The 15939-nt window shown below is 38.5% G+C and overlaps 1 protein-coding gene across 1 annotated transcript in view; it reads right to left on the reverse strand.

The window, feature by feature from the left end:
• The window catches only part of LOC122549086 (integrin alpha-2-like), a 188959-nt gene that overhangs the window by 30384 nt on the left and 142636 nt on the right, over positions 1 to 15939 (reverse strand). Inside the window, exons 20-26 of the mRNA XM_087989312.1 lie at positions 15021 to 15144; positions 13527 to 13610; positions 12021 to 12097; positions 11847 to 11936; positions 4018 to 4120; positions 3670 to 3774; positions 2579 to 2680 (exon numbers count right to left, since the gene is read on the reverse strand). Coding sequence (XP_087845438.1) covers positions 2579 to 2680; positions 3670 to 3774; positions 4018 to 4120; positions 11847 to 11936; positions 12021 to 12097; positions 13527 to 13610; positions 15021 to 15144 — 685 coding nt within the window. The remainder of the gene's footprint in view (positions 1 to 2578; positions 2681 to 3669; positions 3775 to 4017; positions 4121 to 11846; positions 11937 to 12020; positions 12098 to 13526; positions 13611 to 15020; positions 15145 to 15939) is intronic.

The raw sequence follows: 15939 nt of genomic DNA on the forward strand, positions 1-15939 counted from the left end.
CTTTGGAAAGGATCGAAGGAGATTTACTAGGATGTTGCCTGGTATGGAGGGAAAATCTTATGAGGAAAGGTTGAGCAACTTGAGGCTGCTTTTGTTAGAGAGAAGAAGGTTGAGACGTGATTTAATTGAGACATATAAAATAATTAGAGGGTTAGATTGGGTGGATGGTGAGAGCCTTTTTCCTAGGATGGTGATGGCTAGCATGAAGGTACATAGCTTTAAATTGAGGGGTGTTAGATATAGGACAGATGTCAGAGGTAGTTTCTTTACTCAGAGAGTGGTAGGGGGCATGGAATGCACTGCCTGTAACAGTTGTAGACTCGCCAACTTTACGGACATTTAAATTGGCCTATGGACGAGAATGTAATAGTGTAGGTTAGATGGGCTTCAGATTGGTTTCACAGGGCGGTGCAACATTGAGGGCTGGAGGGCCCGTACTGAGCTGTAATGTTCTATGTGTGATAAGTAAAACACTAATCTGTCAGGTGAATTTTGTGGTTCAAAAGGTATTAGTTGACTTATTTTCCATGTACAGGTACATGTAAAATTAGGTGTTTTAGGGCTGAGATACAGGAGTGTCTAGTTGCCCTCACATGAAAGGTCAGTTTGCAGGTACAAAGAATTAGGAAAGCTAGTCAAACATTATAATTTATTACAAAGGGGAATTGAATACAAAAGTAGGAAGCTTTAACTTCAGCTTTGTAGGGCACTGGTGAGTCTGTGACTAGAAAACTATACAGGTATACAGTATTTGTCCCATTATTTAAAAGGGATATAAATATGTTGGAAGCAGTTCAGATAAGGTTTCCCAGTTTAATAATCTGGATTAGACAGGATATTCTGTGAAGAAAGGATGGACAAGTTAGGCTTGTAATTTCTGGAGTTCAGATGATTAAGCAATGACGACTGAATTACTTAAAATCTTGAAGACAGGATCGATATTGAAAGGATGTTTCCTCTTTTGAGAGGATCTAGAATTAGGGGTCCCTGTTTAAAAGTCAAGGATTTTACATTTAAGATAGAGATTAGGTGAATTTATTCTCTCGGAAGGCAATGAGAATTTGGAACTCTGTCCCTGAAAAGAGACTGAAAGAAGAGTCCTTGAATATTTCTAAGGCAGAATGGCACGGATTCTTGTTAAGCAAGGCATGGAAAAGTTATTAAAGATGGACGGGAATGTGGACATAAGGTTACAATCTGATCAGCCATAATCTTAATGAATGGTGAAGAGAGCTCAAGGGCTGAAAGGTCTAATTAATATGTTTGGAACAATGGGATCCTTTTATGTGGTAGGATGACATATAATCCACATCTATGGCCCTTGCCACTTGTCAGCTCAAATCCTAATGTGATCAAGAACTTTCTGCACTTGGACATGGACTCCTTTGGTATCTAAGGAGTCACAAGTAATAGCTGAAAATGTGTTGCTGGAAAAGCGCAGCAGGTCAGGCAGCATCCAAGGAACAGGAGAATCGACGTTTCGGGCATAAGCCCTTCTTCAGGAATGAGGAAAGTGTGTCCAGCAGGCTAAGATAAAAGGTAGGGAGGAGGGACTTGGGGGAGGGGCGTTGGAAATGCGATAGGTGGAAGGAGTCAAGGTGAGGGTGAAAGGCCAGAGTGGGGTGGGGGCGGAAAGGTCAGGAAGAAGATTGCAGGTTAGGAAGGCGGTGCTGAGTTCGAGGGATTTGACTGAGACAAGGTGGGGGGAGGGGAAATGAGGAAACTGGAGAAATCTGAGTTCATCCCTTGTGGTTGGAGGGTTCCTAGGAGGAAGATGAGGCGCTCTTCCTCCAACTGTCGTATTGCTATGTGACTGTTCCAGTCACAAGTAATAGTAAAGACTGTGATACTGTGAACTTTGACCAGCAGTTAGTTATCTTGCTGGCGTCTGCATCTGCCACAACAAACTTACCTCATACTAATCCTCCATTCCTCATTTGTTTGATCCAACACAGCTCATTAACATTTAATGGCTTGGAGACCATATATCAATTACTGGAGTCTTGCAACACTGATTCTGATGCCAGAATCCCATATCAAGTTGTGATGCATATAACACTGCTCTATAACAAGCACTTGACTGGAACTAGCACTGGTACTTTTGAGGAGAGATACTAATGAGGAAACTTATGTGATCCAGCTGTTGTGAGTAGTTTAGAATTAGGCTTAGAGAACAGTTCTACAGATAATTGTTTCCCCTAACATTAGCACACTTTTCAACCATTTGACTGAGTTCTTCCACATTACTGATTAATCACCAAGATACCCATAACTTGAGAAGAGATCTGCTAGGTTGGCTTTGGGACACATGATTGCCAGAAATTAGATCCCAGATGGTAGAAGTGAAAAACAGATTAAGAATATTTACAAAAATTACTAAACGTGAATAAAATGATAAGCTCCAAGTTAATGTTAGGTCCAAAAGGACATTCCTGATGAAGAGCTTATTCCTGAAATGTTGGCTGTCCTGCTGTTCAGATGTTGCCTGACCTGCTGTGCTTTTCCAGTGCCACTGTTTTCGACTCTGACCCTCCAGCATCTGCAGTCCTCACTTTCTCATTATAGCATATTGCCTTACCAAATTGTTGAAACTGCTGAAGCTCTCCTTCTTAAAAGTTGTGGAATGATAATTGGCGATGTCCAGAGTATCAAGTTTTGCATCACAAATGATATTGTTGCTCTGCAATCATTTTGGAAAAACAGGTCATTATAACGAATGATCAACTGAAAATCACAAATAACCGAACTGCTAATGAATGTCAAATGCAAAAGGCAGGCTGCTGAATAAGTAGCAGTGATGAATTATGACTGATGCTTGTAGCTTAGGAGTGAGTTTTCTTTGCTGCTAGAGCACTGGTAATAGCTCCAACTTTGTTACAATGCCCCCCCCAATCAGCCAATGACTGTTGAACTTTCCAAATGGGGTAATCTTATGAAATCCTATTTCAGCTTTGAGCAGTGCCTGCCAGCAATACAGATCCTTATCCAGAACTTGCTCAATTAATAAGGAGTGAACGCCCTTCCAACATTCCTTATGAATAACCTGAATATCTACATCAGAGAAATTGCCCTTGATCTGCTCATTAATATAGGTGTCCACCACAGGCACTAGTATGAGCTTAGAAGTACATGTGTTGAATAACATAAAAAGTGAAATGCATTGACAGGCAGAAATTACACTCATAAGAAGAACCAACAAATTTGTTTATATACATCATTTTTTCCTGAAGCTTACACTATTACATGTATTAGCAATATAAAAACAGGTAATAGATGCCAAATTGACAGAAGATGAAAATCAAATATCTGCTCATGTTTTACTCGATAGAGCTTAGTTTTTGTTTTAAACTGAATGTTGATGTAAGATCTAGCATCAGGCAGATGGCGGGGGTTTTGACTTCAAATGATAGTGGAAAGCAACTGATTTCCATTTCCATTGAAATCAAAATCAATATCAGTCATCTAATATCATATCCTGCAGTCAAAATTATCCTTAATATATTTTATCCTGGCACAAGAAATTCCATTCACTGAGGAGGATGTTAATTAGATTTTCATAAATCTTGAGGTTCTTTGCTCTTCATACAAAAGTTGCAATTGTCATATATCCCACTTCAGTGCTGCTGCAATCCTGCTAGACATGAACTACTAAAAATTATAAACACATACGTGGTTTAAATCAGTAAGGTATAAAAGTCGATTGTTCTTTTTTGTAGATACTGGTATTTCAACCATGACATAGGCAGTCTGTATGGGGAAGTGTCCAGTATTGACCTTTAAAAAATAATGAAAATTAGTTAGTTGTAGCATTGTGATATTCATTTCCTGATAAACAAATTTTATAATGAGCTTTCAAAATCATTTTGGTAGCAAAGGCTTTCATATGAAATTCATTTCTTGCAAACACTGACATCATGTTGAACAATTTCATGAAGTTTATTGTCCTTTAGGAAAGGAGTGGAGCATATTGAACAGAAAATACCAATCAATGTACATCCAAATGCAACGCATACTTACTGTGAGTGTAATAACATTTTCTGGACTAATTTGATCTAATGGAGGTCTTGTTTTGTTAACTGATGTTTTAGAAGCTATTTCATAGAAATTTTTGTTATTAATTCTGGAACATAAAAAATAAAGTATCAATGCTGTGGCTTAGAATTGGAAAATAGAATTACAAATACCAGTAGCCCTCACCAATTTAATCCATTTATATTTTATTATTTAACAAAACATTAATTAGAGAATTAATAAGATGGCAATAAGCTATATGATGATCACAGCATGGCAGGCAGGTACAGAATGTGCAAATTTAAGGGTTCACCAACAGGAAGGGGCACTGCTTAAGGAAATAGTAAAAGGACAGAAGTTAGGGTTCTGTAAATGAATGCACATAGCATTCATAACAAAATACATTAATTGACCACAAAAATAGACACTAATATGTATAGTTTGATACTCAATGCAGTGATGTGGTTGCAAGGGGTGACAAGGGAATGAATCTGAATATTGAAGGATACAAGATATTTTGGAATTATAGGAAAGCGTGAACAGGCGAAGGTGCAGCTTTGTTGATAAAAGATTAAATTAGGACAACACGGAGAGAAGGCCTGTAAGCTCACCTATACAAGAAAAAATGATTGGAATTTGAGTGAAAGGTATGACACTAACAATCGATGATTTAAATTTACATATAGCTTGGATGAATTAGATTGGCAAATAGAGTCTTGATAATGGTTGATGGATTGCTTTCAGGACAGCTTCTTAGAGTAGCATTTTCTAGAGGCAACGAGGGAGAACTTTATACTATTTCTGATAACGTTCAATGAGAAACAATTAATTAATGGCCTCATGTGAAGGTACTCTAGACAGCATTGTTCATAACATTGAAAACCACATTTCTTTTGAGGGAGAGAAGATTTAGACCTAAATCTAGTGTGTTAAACTTAATTAAAGGTCATTATATGAGAATGAATACAGAGCTGGTTGAAGTGAGCTGAGAAATTTGGTTACAAGATAGGAGCAAATTACTGCAGGTGCTGGAATACAACAAATGCTGGAGATCACAGTAGGTCAGGCAGCATCCATGGAGAGAGAGGTAGCTAACATTTCGAGTTGAGAAGACTCTTCCTTAGAGCTGATGTGAAGTTACAACATAGGTTGGTGGATATGCAGTGGCAGACATTTAAAAAGATATTTCAGAATACTCGCATGTGGGAAAGCTCTCTGCTGGTTGGAATCTAACCTAGCACAAAGGAAGATGGTTCTGATTGTTTAAGACAATAATCCCTGTCCAAATTCTCTTCAGGATTTTCTCAAGGTAATCTCCTAAACATTACATCTTTAGATACTTCATGAATAATTTCCCCCCAAAATAAGGTAAAAAATGTGGTTGTTTGCTAACGGTTGCACAATACTTAGCACATTCATAATTGCTCAGATACTGGAACAGTCTGTGTCTACATGCAGCAAGACCTGAACAACATTCAGGGTGGGACTCTAAAAAGACATGTGATATTCATGTCACACAAGTAACAGGCAATAACTACTTCTAGTAAGAGCTAATCTAATCATTACCTCTTGACAGTCAGTGGCATTACCATCACTGAATCCTTCACTATCAACATCCTGGGGATAACCATTGACTTGAAACTGAATTGGGCCAGCAATATAAATACTCTGACTGTTAGAGCAGGTCAAAGATGAGGAATTCTGTGGTTAGTAACTCACTTCCAGTCCTGTCTCCCTGTCCACTATCTATAAAGTATAATTCAGGAGTGTTGGTACACTATCAAAACTTGAAACATTTGACACCATCCAGGACAAAGCAGCCTACATGATTAGCACACAATCTACCATCTTCAGCATTCACTTCCTTCACCACTGACACACAGCGGCAGTAGTGTGTACTATGTACAAGTCATACTGCAGTGACTCACCAAGGCTCCTTTGCTAGTATCTTCCACTCCTCTGACCAATGCAGGTAGAAAAGCTGCAATCCCATGGAAATAACATCACTTACAAGTACCCCTCCAAGCCATACATCATTCTGACCTGGAACTATATCACCATTCTGTTGACGCTGCCACTAATGTCACTAGGTCAAAATCCTGGAACTAATTTTCCAAGAGTATGAAGGGTATTTCTACATCTCAAGAATTGCAGCTCACAACCACCTTTCTCAGGGCAGTTAGGAATGAGCAATAAATGCTGGTCTGGCTAGTGGTGCCCATATCCCATGGGCGAATAAAAAGGATACATTCAAATGAGAAAAAAAAACTCCAAGGGTAGGATGCACCATTCGTGGCTAACTGAAGTTAAAGACAGTATTTAGTTGGAGGAAAACAACGTAATCTGCAAAGATGTGTGATAACTCAAAAGATTGGGGAGAATGCACAAAGAATGACTTAAATATTAATGAGAAAGGAGAAATTAGAATATGAGAGAAAGTGAGCAATTAACATTATACCAGGCAAAGGTTCTATATATATTTAATAGGAAGAGAGCAAGTAAACTTAGCATTGGTCCATTACAAAGTGAATTTGAGGAATTAATCATTGTAGAGGACGCAAACAACGTTACAGAAATAATAGTGAACCAGGAAGTGAAAGGCAGAGAGGACCCAGATGAGGTCCCAGAGGACCCATTCAGTTTTCAAAAAATGGGCAGAGACTGATACCAGGAAACTGCAGGTGACTTAGTGTAACATCTATCAAAGGAAAATGCTGGAATATTTTCCTAAACAGGATATAATGGGGCACTTAGAGATCTTAATGCAATCAGGCAGGGTCAGTGCGTCTGTGTGAAAGAGAAATCATATTTGACTGGTTGGAGTTTTTTGAGAACGTAAAAGTTAATATTGATAAAGGTAATGCCATATCCAAGATTGCTGTGCAAAGTGAGAGCTCATGGTATAGGGCTTCACATAATAACATGCTTTGTTAGCTAAGAGGAAAGTGAGTGGGCAGAAATAAGTCATTTTCAGGTTGGCAAGATGTGACGAGTGGATTGTCAGAGGGATCGGTGCTAGAATCTCATCTATTTCATTTATATCAATGACTTGGATGAGGCAACGGAATGCATGACTAAAATTTGCTGATGACGCAAAGGTTAGTTGGAAAGTAAACTGTGAAGAGGACAAAAAGAGTTGGTAAAGGAATATCAATAGTAAATAGGCAAACATTTGGCAGATGAAGTATAATGAGGAAAGAATGAACTTATCCACTTATTGGATCAAAATGCAGCATACTATTAAAAAAGAGATAGATTTTAGATTCCTCTGTTGTGGAGAGAGATCTGAGTGTCTCAGTATGTGAACCAGGAAGTGAATATGCAGTACAGCAAGTGATTTGAAAGGCAAATGTTACTATTTATTGCAAGAGGAATAAACGTTAAATTAGGGATGTCTGGTTGCAATTATATAGAGCTTTGATGAGGCCATGTCTGAAGTCATTTGTATAGTCTTGGATGTAAGTGTGTTTAAGAAAAGATTCACTTGACTGATACCTAGGATGAGGGAGATTATATTCTGAGGGAAGTTTCAATAGGCTCGGCCTGTATCTATCAGAATATAAAAAAATGAGAGGCAATCTTAAAACCCATAAGGACCTGACAGGACAGCTGCCAGAAGGATGCTCCTCCTTGTGGGAAAGACTAGAACTAGTAAACACCATTTAAAAATAAGAGTCTTCCATTTAAAATGAAGCTAAGGAGAATTGTTTTCTCTCTCAGATGCTCTTGGGCTTTTGTAATTCACTTCTGACGAAAAGGATAGTTTTAAGTCAGAGGTAGATAGATTCTCGACTAACAAAGGAATCAAAGGTCACAAGATATAGACGGGGATGTGGAGTTGAGGCCAGAATCAATTCAACCATAATCTTAGTGAATGGTGGAGGAGGCTTACTTCTGTTCCTAATTTGTATATTTGTATGTAACATATTTGGCATCCAATCCTGTATATGTTTCCTTTTTAACTATATATCTAAGATATTTAAATGGAATGGTGTTATATCTGGTACCTTCCAGGAAGTACAGAAAGATTATAGAACAGTTACAACACATGAGGTAATGTGGATTTTGCCTCCAAAGGGTGTTTTACCTGATGAGGCAACAGTAGTTATCTCCCTTGACATAAGAAACTAAATGTGGATATTGTGGTATTGAAGAATCCAACAGATATTTATGACAACTAAGTGTATACAAACATGATGTTTACAGGCACATCAATGTCTGGCTAATATTAATTAAGAAATGTTAAAAAAAACAGTATGTTTATAGTAGCATGTCATGCTTCAAGTGATCCCTGACAAGATGATATAGGAGCTTTTAATATAGTGATAGTATCATAAGCATGTCTCCTAAATGTGTGGATATACCCTATGTTTAATAATGAACTACTGGCATATTGACTGTGAGGTATTGAACAACATAAGGAGGTAATTTCATTTCTGTTTGGATCCCTTGTGATTTTGAAAACTATTATTGAATCTTCTCTTAATCTTCCTTTGCCTGAGTACAACTCAGCTTCTCCAATGTATCCACAAAGCTGAAGTTCCCTCATCCATGGATCTATTCCTCTGTATTTTGGCAACTTTGCTAATGAGGTTATGGCACACCGCCATCCTGCCAAAGTAAGTCCAGTCCAACCTCTGGGCCCAAAAGATTATACCTATTATTCCAGATGAGTCTGAAGCAGTGAGTTATAAAGGTTGACATAACTTGTTGCTTTTCCATTCTTTGCCTCTATTTATTAAGCCTGACCTGCTGTGTAGCTTTTCACTCACTTTCTCAATGTACCTGCCACCTTCCAAAATTTGGATAAAACTACTCCAGGTCTACTGTAGTCCTGTGATTTGAACTTATGATGCTTTGGTTGAGTAACAAGATTCATTGATATAAGGATTGTTTAGTGGGCGGCATGGTGGTACAGTGGTTAGCACTGCTGCCTCACAGCGCCAGAGACCCGGGTTCAATTCCCGCCTCAGGCGACTGACTGTGTGGAGTTTGCATGTTCTCCCCGTGCCTGTGTGGGTTTCCTCCAGGTGCTCTGGTTTCCTCCCACAGTCCAAAGATGTGCAGGTCAGGTGAATTGGCCATGCTAAATTGCCTGTATTGTTAGGTAAGGGGTAATGTAGGGGTATGGGTGGGTTGCGCTTCGGCGGGGCGGTGTGGACTTGTTGGGCCGAAGGGCCTGTTTCCATACTGTATGTAATCTAATCTAATCTAAAACCAGAAGGTTATATTTCAGTACTCATAGACAAGTGGATTGAGGTCAAGTTAGAAGTTAAAATTTCATCTCAAACTCAACCGCAAGCTAGCTCTAATTTGTTGAATTAATGCTTTAATGAAGTGTGAAGCTCAGAAGTCACCTGTTTCACATGCTTTACAATTAGTTGTTGGATTTCCCAAGGATACATGGCTGCTGATGAGAGGGGAGGACAGTTTGTGAAGGTTCAAGCAACCTTTTTCCATTGAAGTACACCCCATATTTTGATCACCCCTTCATTTCCCCGATTTCTTATCGTGATCCCCCTGAACTACTTACTGGGGCGAGGCATTGGTAACAATCACACTCCATTTACCTCCATTTGGTTCCAGTGACAGGGACTGGCTGCAGACGTAACACTGGCCACCTGTGGTGCTGCTGGGAATGGACACTGCCAGACATTTGTTTGGCCGGCAGCAATGGAGGAATTGTTTCCTCCTCAAGTGGGGTTGGGAATGGCTGGGCCAGTGATGTGCTAATGGATGCTAGACTGCTACAGGATAATGGCAAAATGACGAATAGCACACACTTAATTGACGTAAAGTCCAACCCCTGGTCACTAACCCACTTGCCAAAGTGAAATATGTTTTTTCTTTTCTCATTGTTTCAAATAACTTTCTATTCTTTGTTCCAAAGGAAAGCAGTCCTCAGCTTCCTAACTTCTCATCATAGGTGAGGTCCTATATCCTTCATAACCCCTCTATACCCATTACACAGTCTTTACATCTTTCCATAATGTCAGTGCTTAGAATTGTCCATGACACTCATGAAATCTAACCAGTAATTTATGATGTTTTAACATCAAAGTCCCTGTAAAATGCTGTTGTACTTGCCCAAATATTTTAGTGCATAGCCTCTTTAAATTGGTTGTGCTGATATGCACAGGCATTGTTTATCAAAGTAAACTGTCTGTGTTGCACCATTCCGTGTCACTTCACACTGATGCAGTTTAGCAGAAAGATTGCTGGCATCATAGCTTTGCTTGTTTTTTATTCTCCAATTTATATTTCAAGCAATCCAGATGCTTTTCAAACAGGCTTATCATCTAAAAATCATAGAATTATACAGAAGAGGTCCCTCTGCAGTCTTTAAGAGTTTGTGTGTATGTGTATGAGAACAAAGCCTTCCAACTCTTCTACATTTCTCAAAAAGTGTGTCATTTGTTGGATATATATTGATTTTCTATATTAGTTCTCCAAACTGCAACTTTATCTCATATGGAGTTCCATGTTCCAAGTGTCTAACTTTCTCACCATCCAGTCTGTCACCCTGAATTGTATAATTACTCTTACCACAATGGATGTACATTATCAGCTCTAAACAATTCTCAATCATGTATACAAAGAGATAATATGAAGAACACAAAACTGACTCTTGGGTCAACTACTTCCCTGTGAGAAAAATATCAATCACTACTATCCTTCGTTTTCTGTCATTGAGAAAAGTCCATGCCTACACTTTCTACTTATTTCCACATGCTTCCATCTTCTGAACTAATCTCCTTTTTTCAATTTCTTTGGGAAGTTCGCAATTACAATATTTACTATACTATCTTAAACATTTTTCTCTGGTCATTGTCGAAGAATGAATTAAATTAATTAGATGCTGTTTGTGTAGAGGTTAGATCATAACAGTTAACCCTAAGCAAATTTAGACAAACAACCATGGAGTACATTTCTCCACAACTGAGGTTCAGGATTTGTGGTCTTGAGGTTTTGAAGAAGGGTCACCGGATCTGAAATATTAACTCTGCTTTCTGTCCACAGATGCTGCTAGACCTGTTGAGTTTCTCTAGCAATTTTTTTAGTTCCTGATTTCCAGTATCTGCATTTTTCTGTTTTTTTTTAAATTCACAGTTCGTGGGATATACTCAAAACGGTGGATTTGTGATTTCCTATGTATTGCTGGAGAAAATATCGACTCATCTCAGGCAGGATGTCAAACAGTCTGATTGCACTGGGTCTATGGAAGATTTGAAAGACTTGGTGCTGGATGTAGCAGCGTAAATAAAGAAATTCCCAAAGTCTGCAGATAATGCTGCCAAGGACAACATGTGCTGTATGGCTCTGTGTAGATTAAGAACAGGACATGAAGAAGGATAGATAGTTAGAGTCTATGGAAATGGTACTTTGGAGCTGAGAAGACAAGCTGTTGGTACAAATGTTCAGATAGAAAAGAGTGGAACCAGATAATGACAGTTTTATTAACTGGACAGTACACTAGAGGCATTTAAAGAGGATAGTTTAGTGGTCAATATTTTGCAGTTCGACCCTTAGACAATGTCACTTGGTTAGAACTATTTTAGTGGTATGATAGGGAGAGAGACAGCAGTGCAGAGATTTAAACAGAAAAGATGGGTAGACATTTAGAAGAGAGGATACATTCAAGGATATTGGAGAGAAACAGGAGATTGGGGGCAGGATTGTAGTTTACGAGGACGGTGAAGTTAACATTGAAAAATAAATTTGATCTAATCTCAGCCATTCCTTATTTTAATGACATCAGGTCACTAAATGGTTACTCAAATAATAAACTTCAAGATAATACTTTACAATAAACATTTCTTTCATGCTTTACATACCCCAAGAAGACAATTTCACTATCATACTGCACAGTAAAGATAACATTTGCCTCGTTGTCAAATTCAGTTTCTGGGTTTTCATTGCTTCCACTGTAAAGTGAAACACATGTTACTTCTGTGTAGAAATTGAAAAACATTTAAAAAATTGTTTGAATTATGAGAATCAGTATCCACCTTTTAGCATGGAATTTCACAAATGTATCCTTCTGTGGCTTGTTGACATTAAAATCAAAGTAGATGTCAAAAGAGATCTATTAACAAGCAAAAAGAAAAATGGAATTTAGTATATTTAACTTTTAGTTTTGCTCTAACTTTACAGCATTTAGTCACAGGGTAAGACTTTCCTAAATAAATATTTCTTGAAGAATAACTGTAAGGGAACACAAGGAATTAGTCTAAATTAAGGCTTCAGAGAAAATCATGTGCACCCATGCTGAATTGTAAATTACGTTCTTCATTGAAAATATTTTAAATCACAGCCCTGCACACTGTTTAGCCAAGGCTGCTTAGTGATTGGCTAATCATGTTTTCTAATCTTGCTGTTCATTCTGATACTGTCACTGCTATTGCTGCTATTCAATTATTTCAAATTCAAATCCTTTTCCTGGAGCTGTACAGCACAATATTGTTATTTTGAGATATCTTTCTGAGCAATATTAATTTTAATTGTCTTCTAAGGTACTCACTTGTAGCCAGACTCAATTGGATTATGAGGATTTATGAAGTGTGTACAGTCAGCATTATAGCAGTGAAGTCAGATCTCCCGGGAGCCACCCATAAGACTATAAGACATTGGCGCAGACCTTGTCATTCAGCCCATCAAGTCTGCTCCGCCAATCAATGAGATCATGGCTGATCTGATAATCCTCAATTCCACTGTCCTGCCTTTTCCAATAACTCTCGATTCCTTTACTGATTAAAAATCTTCTTTGTCTTGAATATACTCAATGACTCAGCCTCTACAATAGAAAATTCCACAGATTCACTACCTTCTGAGAGAAGAAGTGCCTCCTCATCTTTCTCTTAAACTCGTGTATCCTTTTTCTAAGACTGTGCCCTGTAGTGCTAGACTGTTCCACAAGGGGAAGCCTCCTCATGTATCCTATCAAGCCTGACAGAATCTTCTATTCTCCTAAACTGCAATGATTACAGGCCTAACCTACTCGACCTCTCCTCAGAAGAAATTTGCACCATATATCGGATCAACCTCATAAACTCTCTCTGGACTGCCTCTTTTCTTATGTAAGGGGACCAAAACAGTCCATAGTTCCCAAGCTGCAGTCTGACTAGTGCCTTGTACAGTTTTAGCAATATCTAGCAATATCTATGTTTAAACTCCATTTGCTTTGAAATAAAGGTCAACATCCATTTGCCTTCCCTATTAACTTCCGAATGTGGAACTTTCATAGTTCTGAGGGTCATCTGATGATAACTTCATCATTTACGTTGCTTAATTTCTCACTTCTTTCAGCTTCTGTGCTGACCTTTTGTCTTTGGTACACTCAAAGAGCTAAGAAAGGAATTCCAGCATAGCTTCCCCCCTGTATGTAGTCTTTTGGTAGACGTAATCATTTTCCCTCTGTTACATGTAAATATCATAATTTCTATTGCAATCATGTATTATTGATGAATTCTTTTTAAGATTTAAAATTATTTTTAAGCAAGTTTAAAAGCGATCACCTTATCTCCCCCTTTTAAAAATGGGTTCCCAATGTCACAGGATACTGAGGTTGAGTTTACTTCACTACAGTCAGTGTTCAGTGCCTGTTAAAATGAAAAGGTAAACATACACCAGTCAGTTTAAATATACACACCCTTCTTACTCTAATGACTATGCAATAGGATTGTCTACTTGTATTGATAATGTGTTGACCTATTTCGGTAGAATCATTGTGTGGGAAATAATTATGGGAGACAGTATTAAATAATTTTATTAAACTGGAATATGTTGGCCCTACACTAATTGAGGTTCTTGGAAATGAAATGTATTCTCTCTGAGCAGATTACAAGCTTGTCAAGAAGCTAGATCTTAAAACCATGAAGCATGCTTGGAAGCACAATTTCGGATGTGCAATGGTTATTCATAATGCTCAAATATGCAGATATGGCGTGAAATGTTAGCTGGCCATGACAGGACAAGCCACAGGAAACATCTGGTGCACGTGTTGCTGATGAAGGGTTTAGGGAGGTTGGTGCTACAGTAGCAATAAGGACAAAGAATGGCACTGGGGGTGGGGGGCACAGGGTGTGATGGGAAGGTCTGCAATGGGAGTGGGAACATGAGATAATGGAAGTGGGGGAGGTGCAGGCAGGGGAGGGGAGGCCTGCATCAGGTGTGGAAGCAGAGAGGGGCCTGACCACCACCAGGAAGGGGAGGGGTTGGGATGGGAGGTTAGGCCTTCAATGGGAGCAGGGGAGAGACCTGCACTGGGAATCAAATGCCTTTTTTACTTGGGAGTGACAACAAGGTTGGTGGAAGATCAGAAGGGTGTGGGGACACTGGAAGAGAGAGGGAGGTTGTGAGGAGGGAGAAGGACTGAGATGTTATAAAGAATAGAGATTAAAAAAAGCTCTTTATTTTGCCCTACTGGCTACTGCAGCACCATCTTCAGACAGGCAGCTATTTCCTAGCCACTTGAGAATGACCTGAGTTTTGTTTCTGCTCTTTGTGATACCTATATGTGCTGTTTATTCAGTAACATTGCCTTCAGGGTGATGGCATGAAAGGTGACTCATTGTTCATAATGACACAATGGAATCATGTGGGAACCACTGTTTCCTATGATGATAAAAAGGTTTGGGGGTCCACTGTGGGAAGTACCAAAAAATCTGGCCCGTTTGGTGGATGAACACTCCACTTCAGTTTGAAGCTCAATCTAAGAATGAATGTGTGGGGCATGGGAAAGGTCAGTCTTCTGTTGGAACTGGTCATTTTCTAGCAATTATAACATGAAAGTGATCTTTGGAAATAGTGTCTACATCTCTGCCCAACTTCCCCACCCACCATCCAACCCCCCCTCCCCCAATTTTCCCCTCCACCTCCCCCTCCCCAACCATCCTCCTCAGAGGTTTTTTTAATACTGAAGTGGAAAGTACATAAATCTATATGTTTTTGACTTTAGTCAGGACAATCTTATCCTGTAAAGTATCGTGCAATTTAAATGGTCTACTCACTGATGCAAAAAAGATGTTATCAGAAAAATGAACTATCACTTTAGCATTAAATGCGTTTTCCTTCTTGTTCTCTGTCTCTACGTTAATTGTCATCTGTTGTTTCTTGCTGCTAACAATGTAGTTACTGTTGATAGAAAAAATAAAATTAATGTAAGATAAACATTAGATGATATTCAGTGCAAAGTTATAAATTGTAGTCAAGTAAAGGCATTAAGAAGAATTACTATTATTGAAAAACTTGCAGTGGATAACATTTTCATGGTTACCTGACATCTCAAAGCACTTAGAGCTAAAAAAATACTTTTGAAGTACAGAAGCTGTTTTGAAGGAAGGAAACGGAGTGATTTGTACAAAGCAAACTCACAATCAGCAATGCAACAATGACCAGATCATCTGTTCAGTGATGCTAATTGAGGGAATAAAAATTGACCATGACTTCAGGGATAACTCCTCCCTCTTCTTCAAAATAGTTCCATAGAATCTCTTAGATTCATCAGAGTAAATAGATCTTGGCCTAAGTTGAACATATCAGCTGAAAGGCAACATTTGCAACCATGTAGCATTTCTACTGCAGCGTCATGCTTCATTTTTGTGTCTAAACCCTTAACCAAGAATGTTGTGACTCAAGTGTTAGTGCTGCGAATTGAGTAATGACTGACAAGTTACTTACTGTTCACTGAATATATTTTCCTTGTATCTCAGTGCGGTACAACAAACCTTCTTAGAGATCAAGACAATGATACATTTAAAGAAAATACATACACATTATATTGAAGATATTTGCCATATTAATCTTGAATATTCAATTGAAAAGGATTCTGAGAAAGAAGAACTATCCATGGCTAACAGAGGAAATAAAGCATTGATTTACATTAAAAAAAGTTGTACAATGATGCGAATATTTATGGTGGTTTAGAAG

This window comes from Chiloscyllium plagiosum, unplaced genomic scaffold, assembly GCF_037043375.1.
Source record: "Chiloscyllium plagiosum isolate Xiang-an unplaced genomic scaffold, Cpla_swu_hap1 HiC_scaffold_1, whole genome shotgun sequence".
NCBI lineage: Eukaryota > Metazoa > Chordata > Chondrichthyes > Orectolobiformes > Hemiscylliidae > Chiloscyllium > Chiloscyllium plagiosum.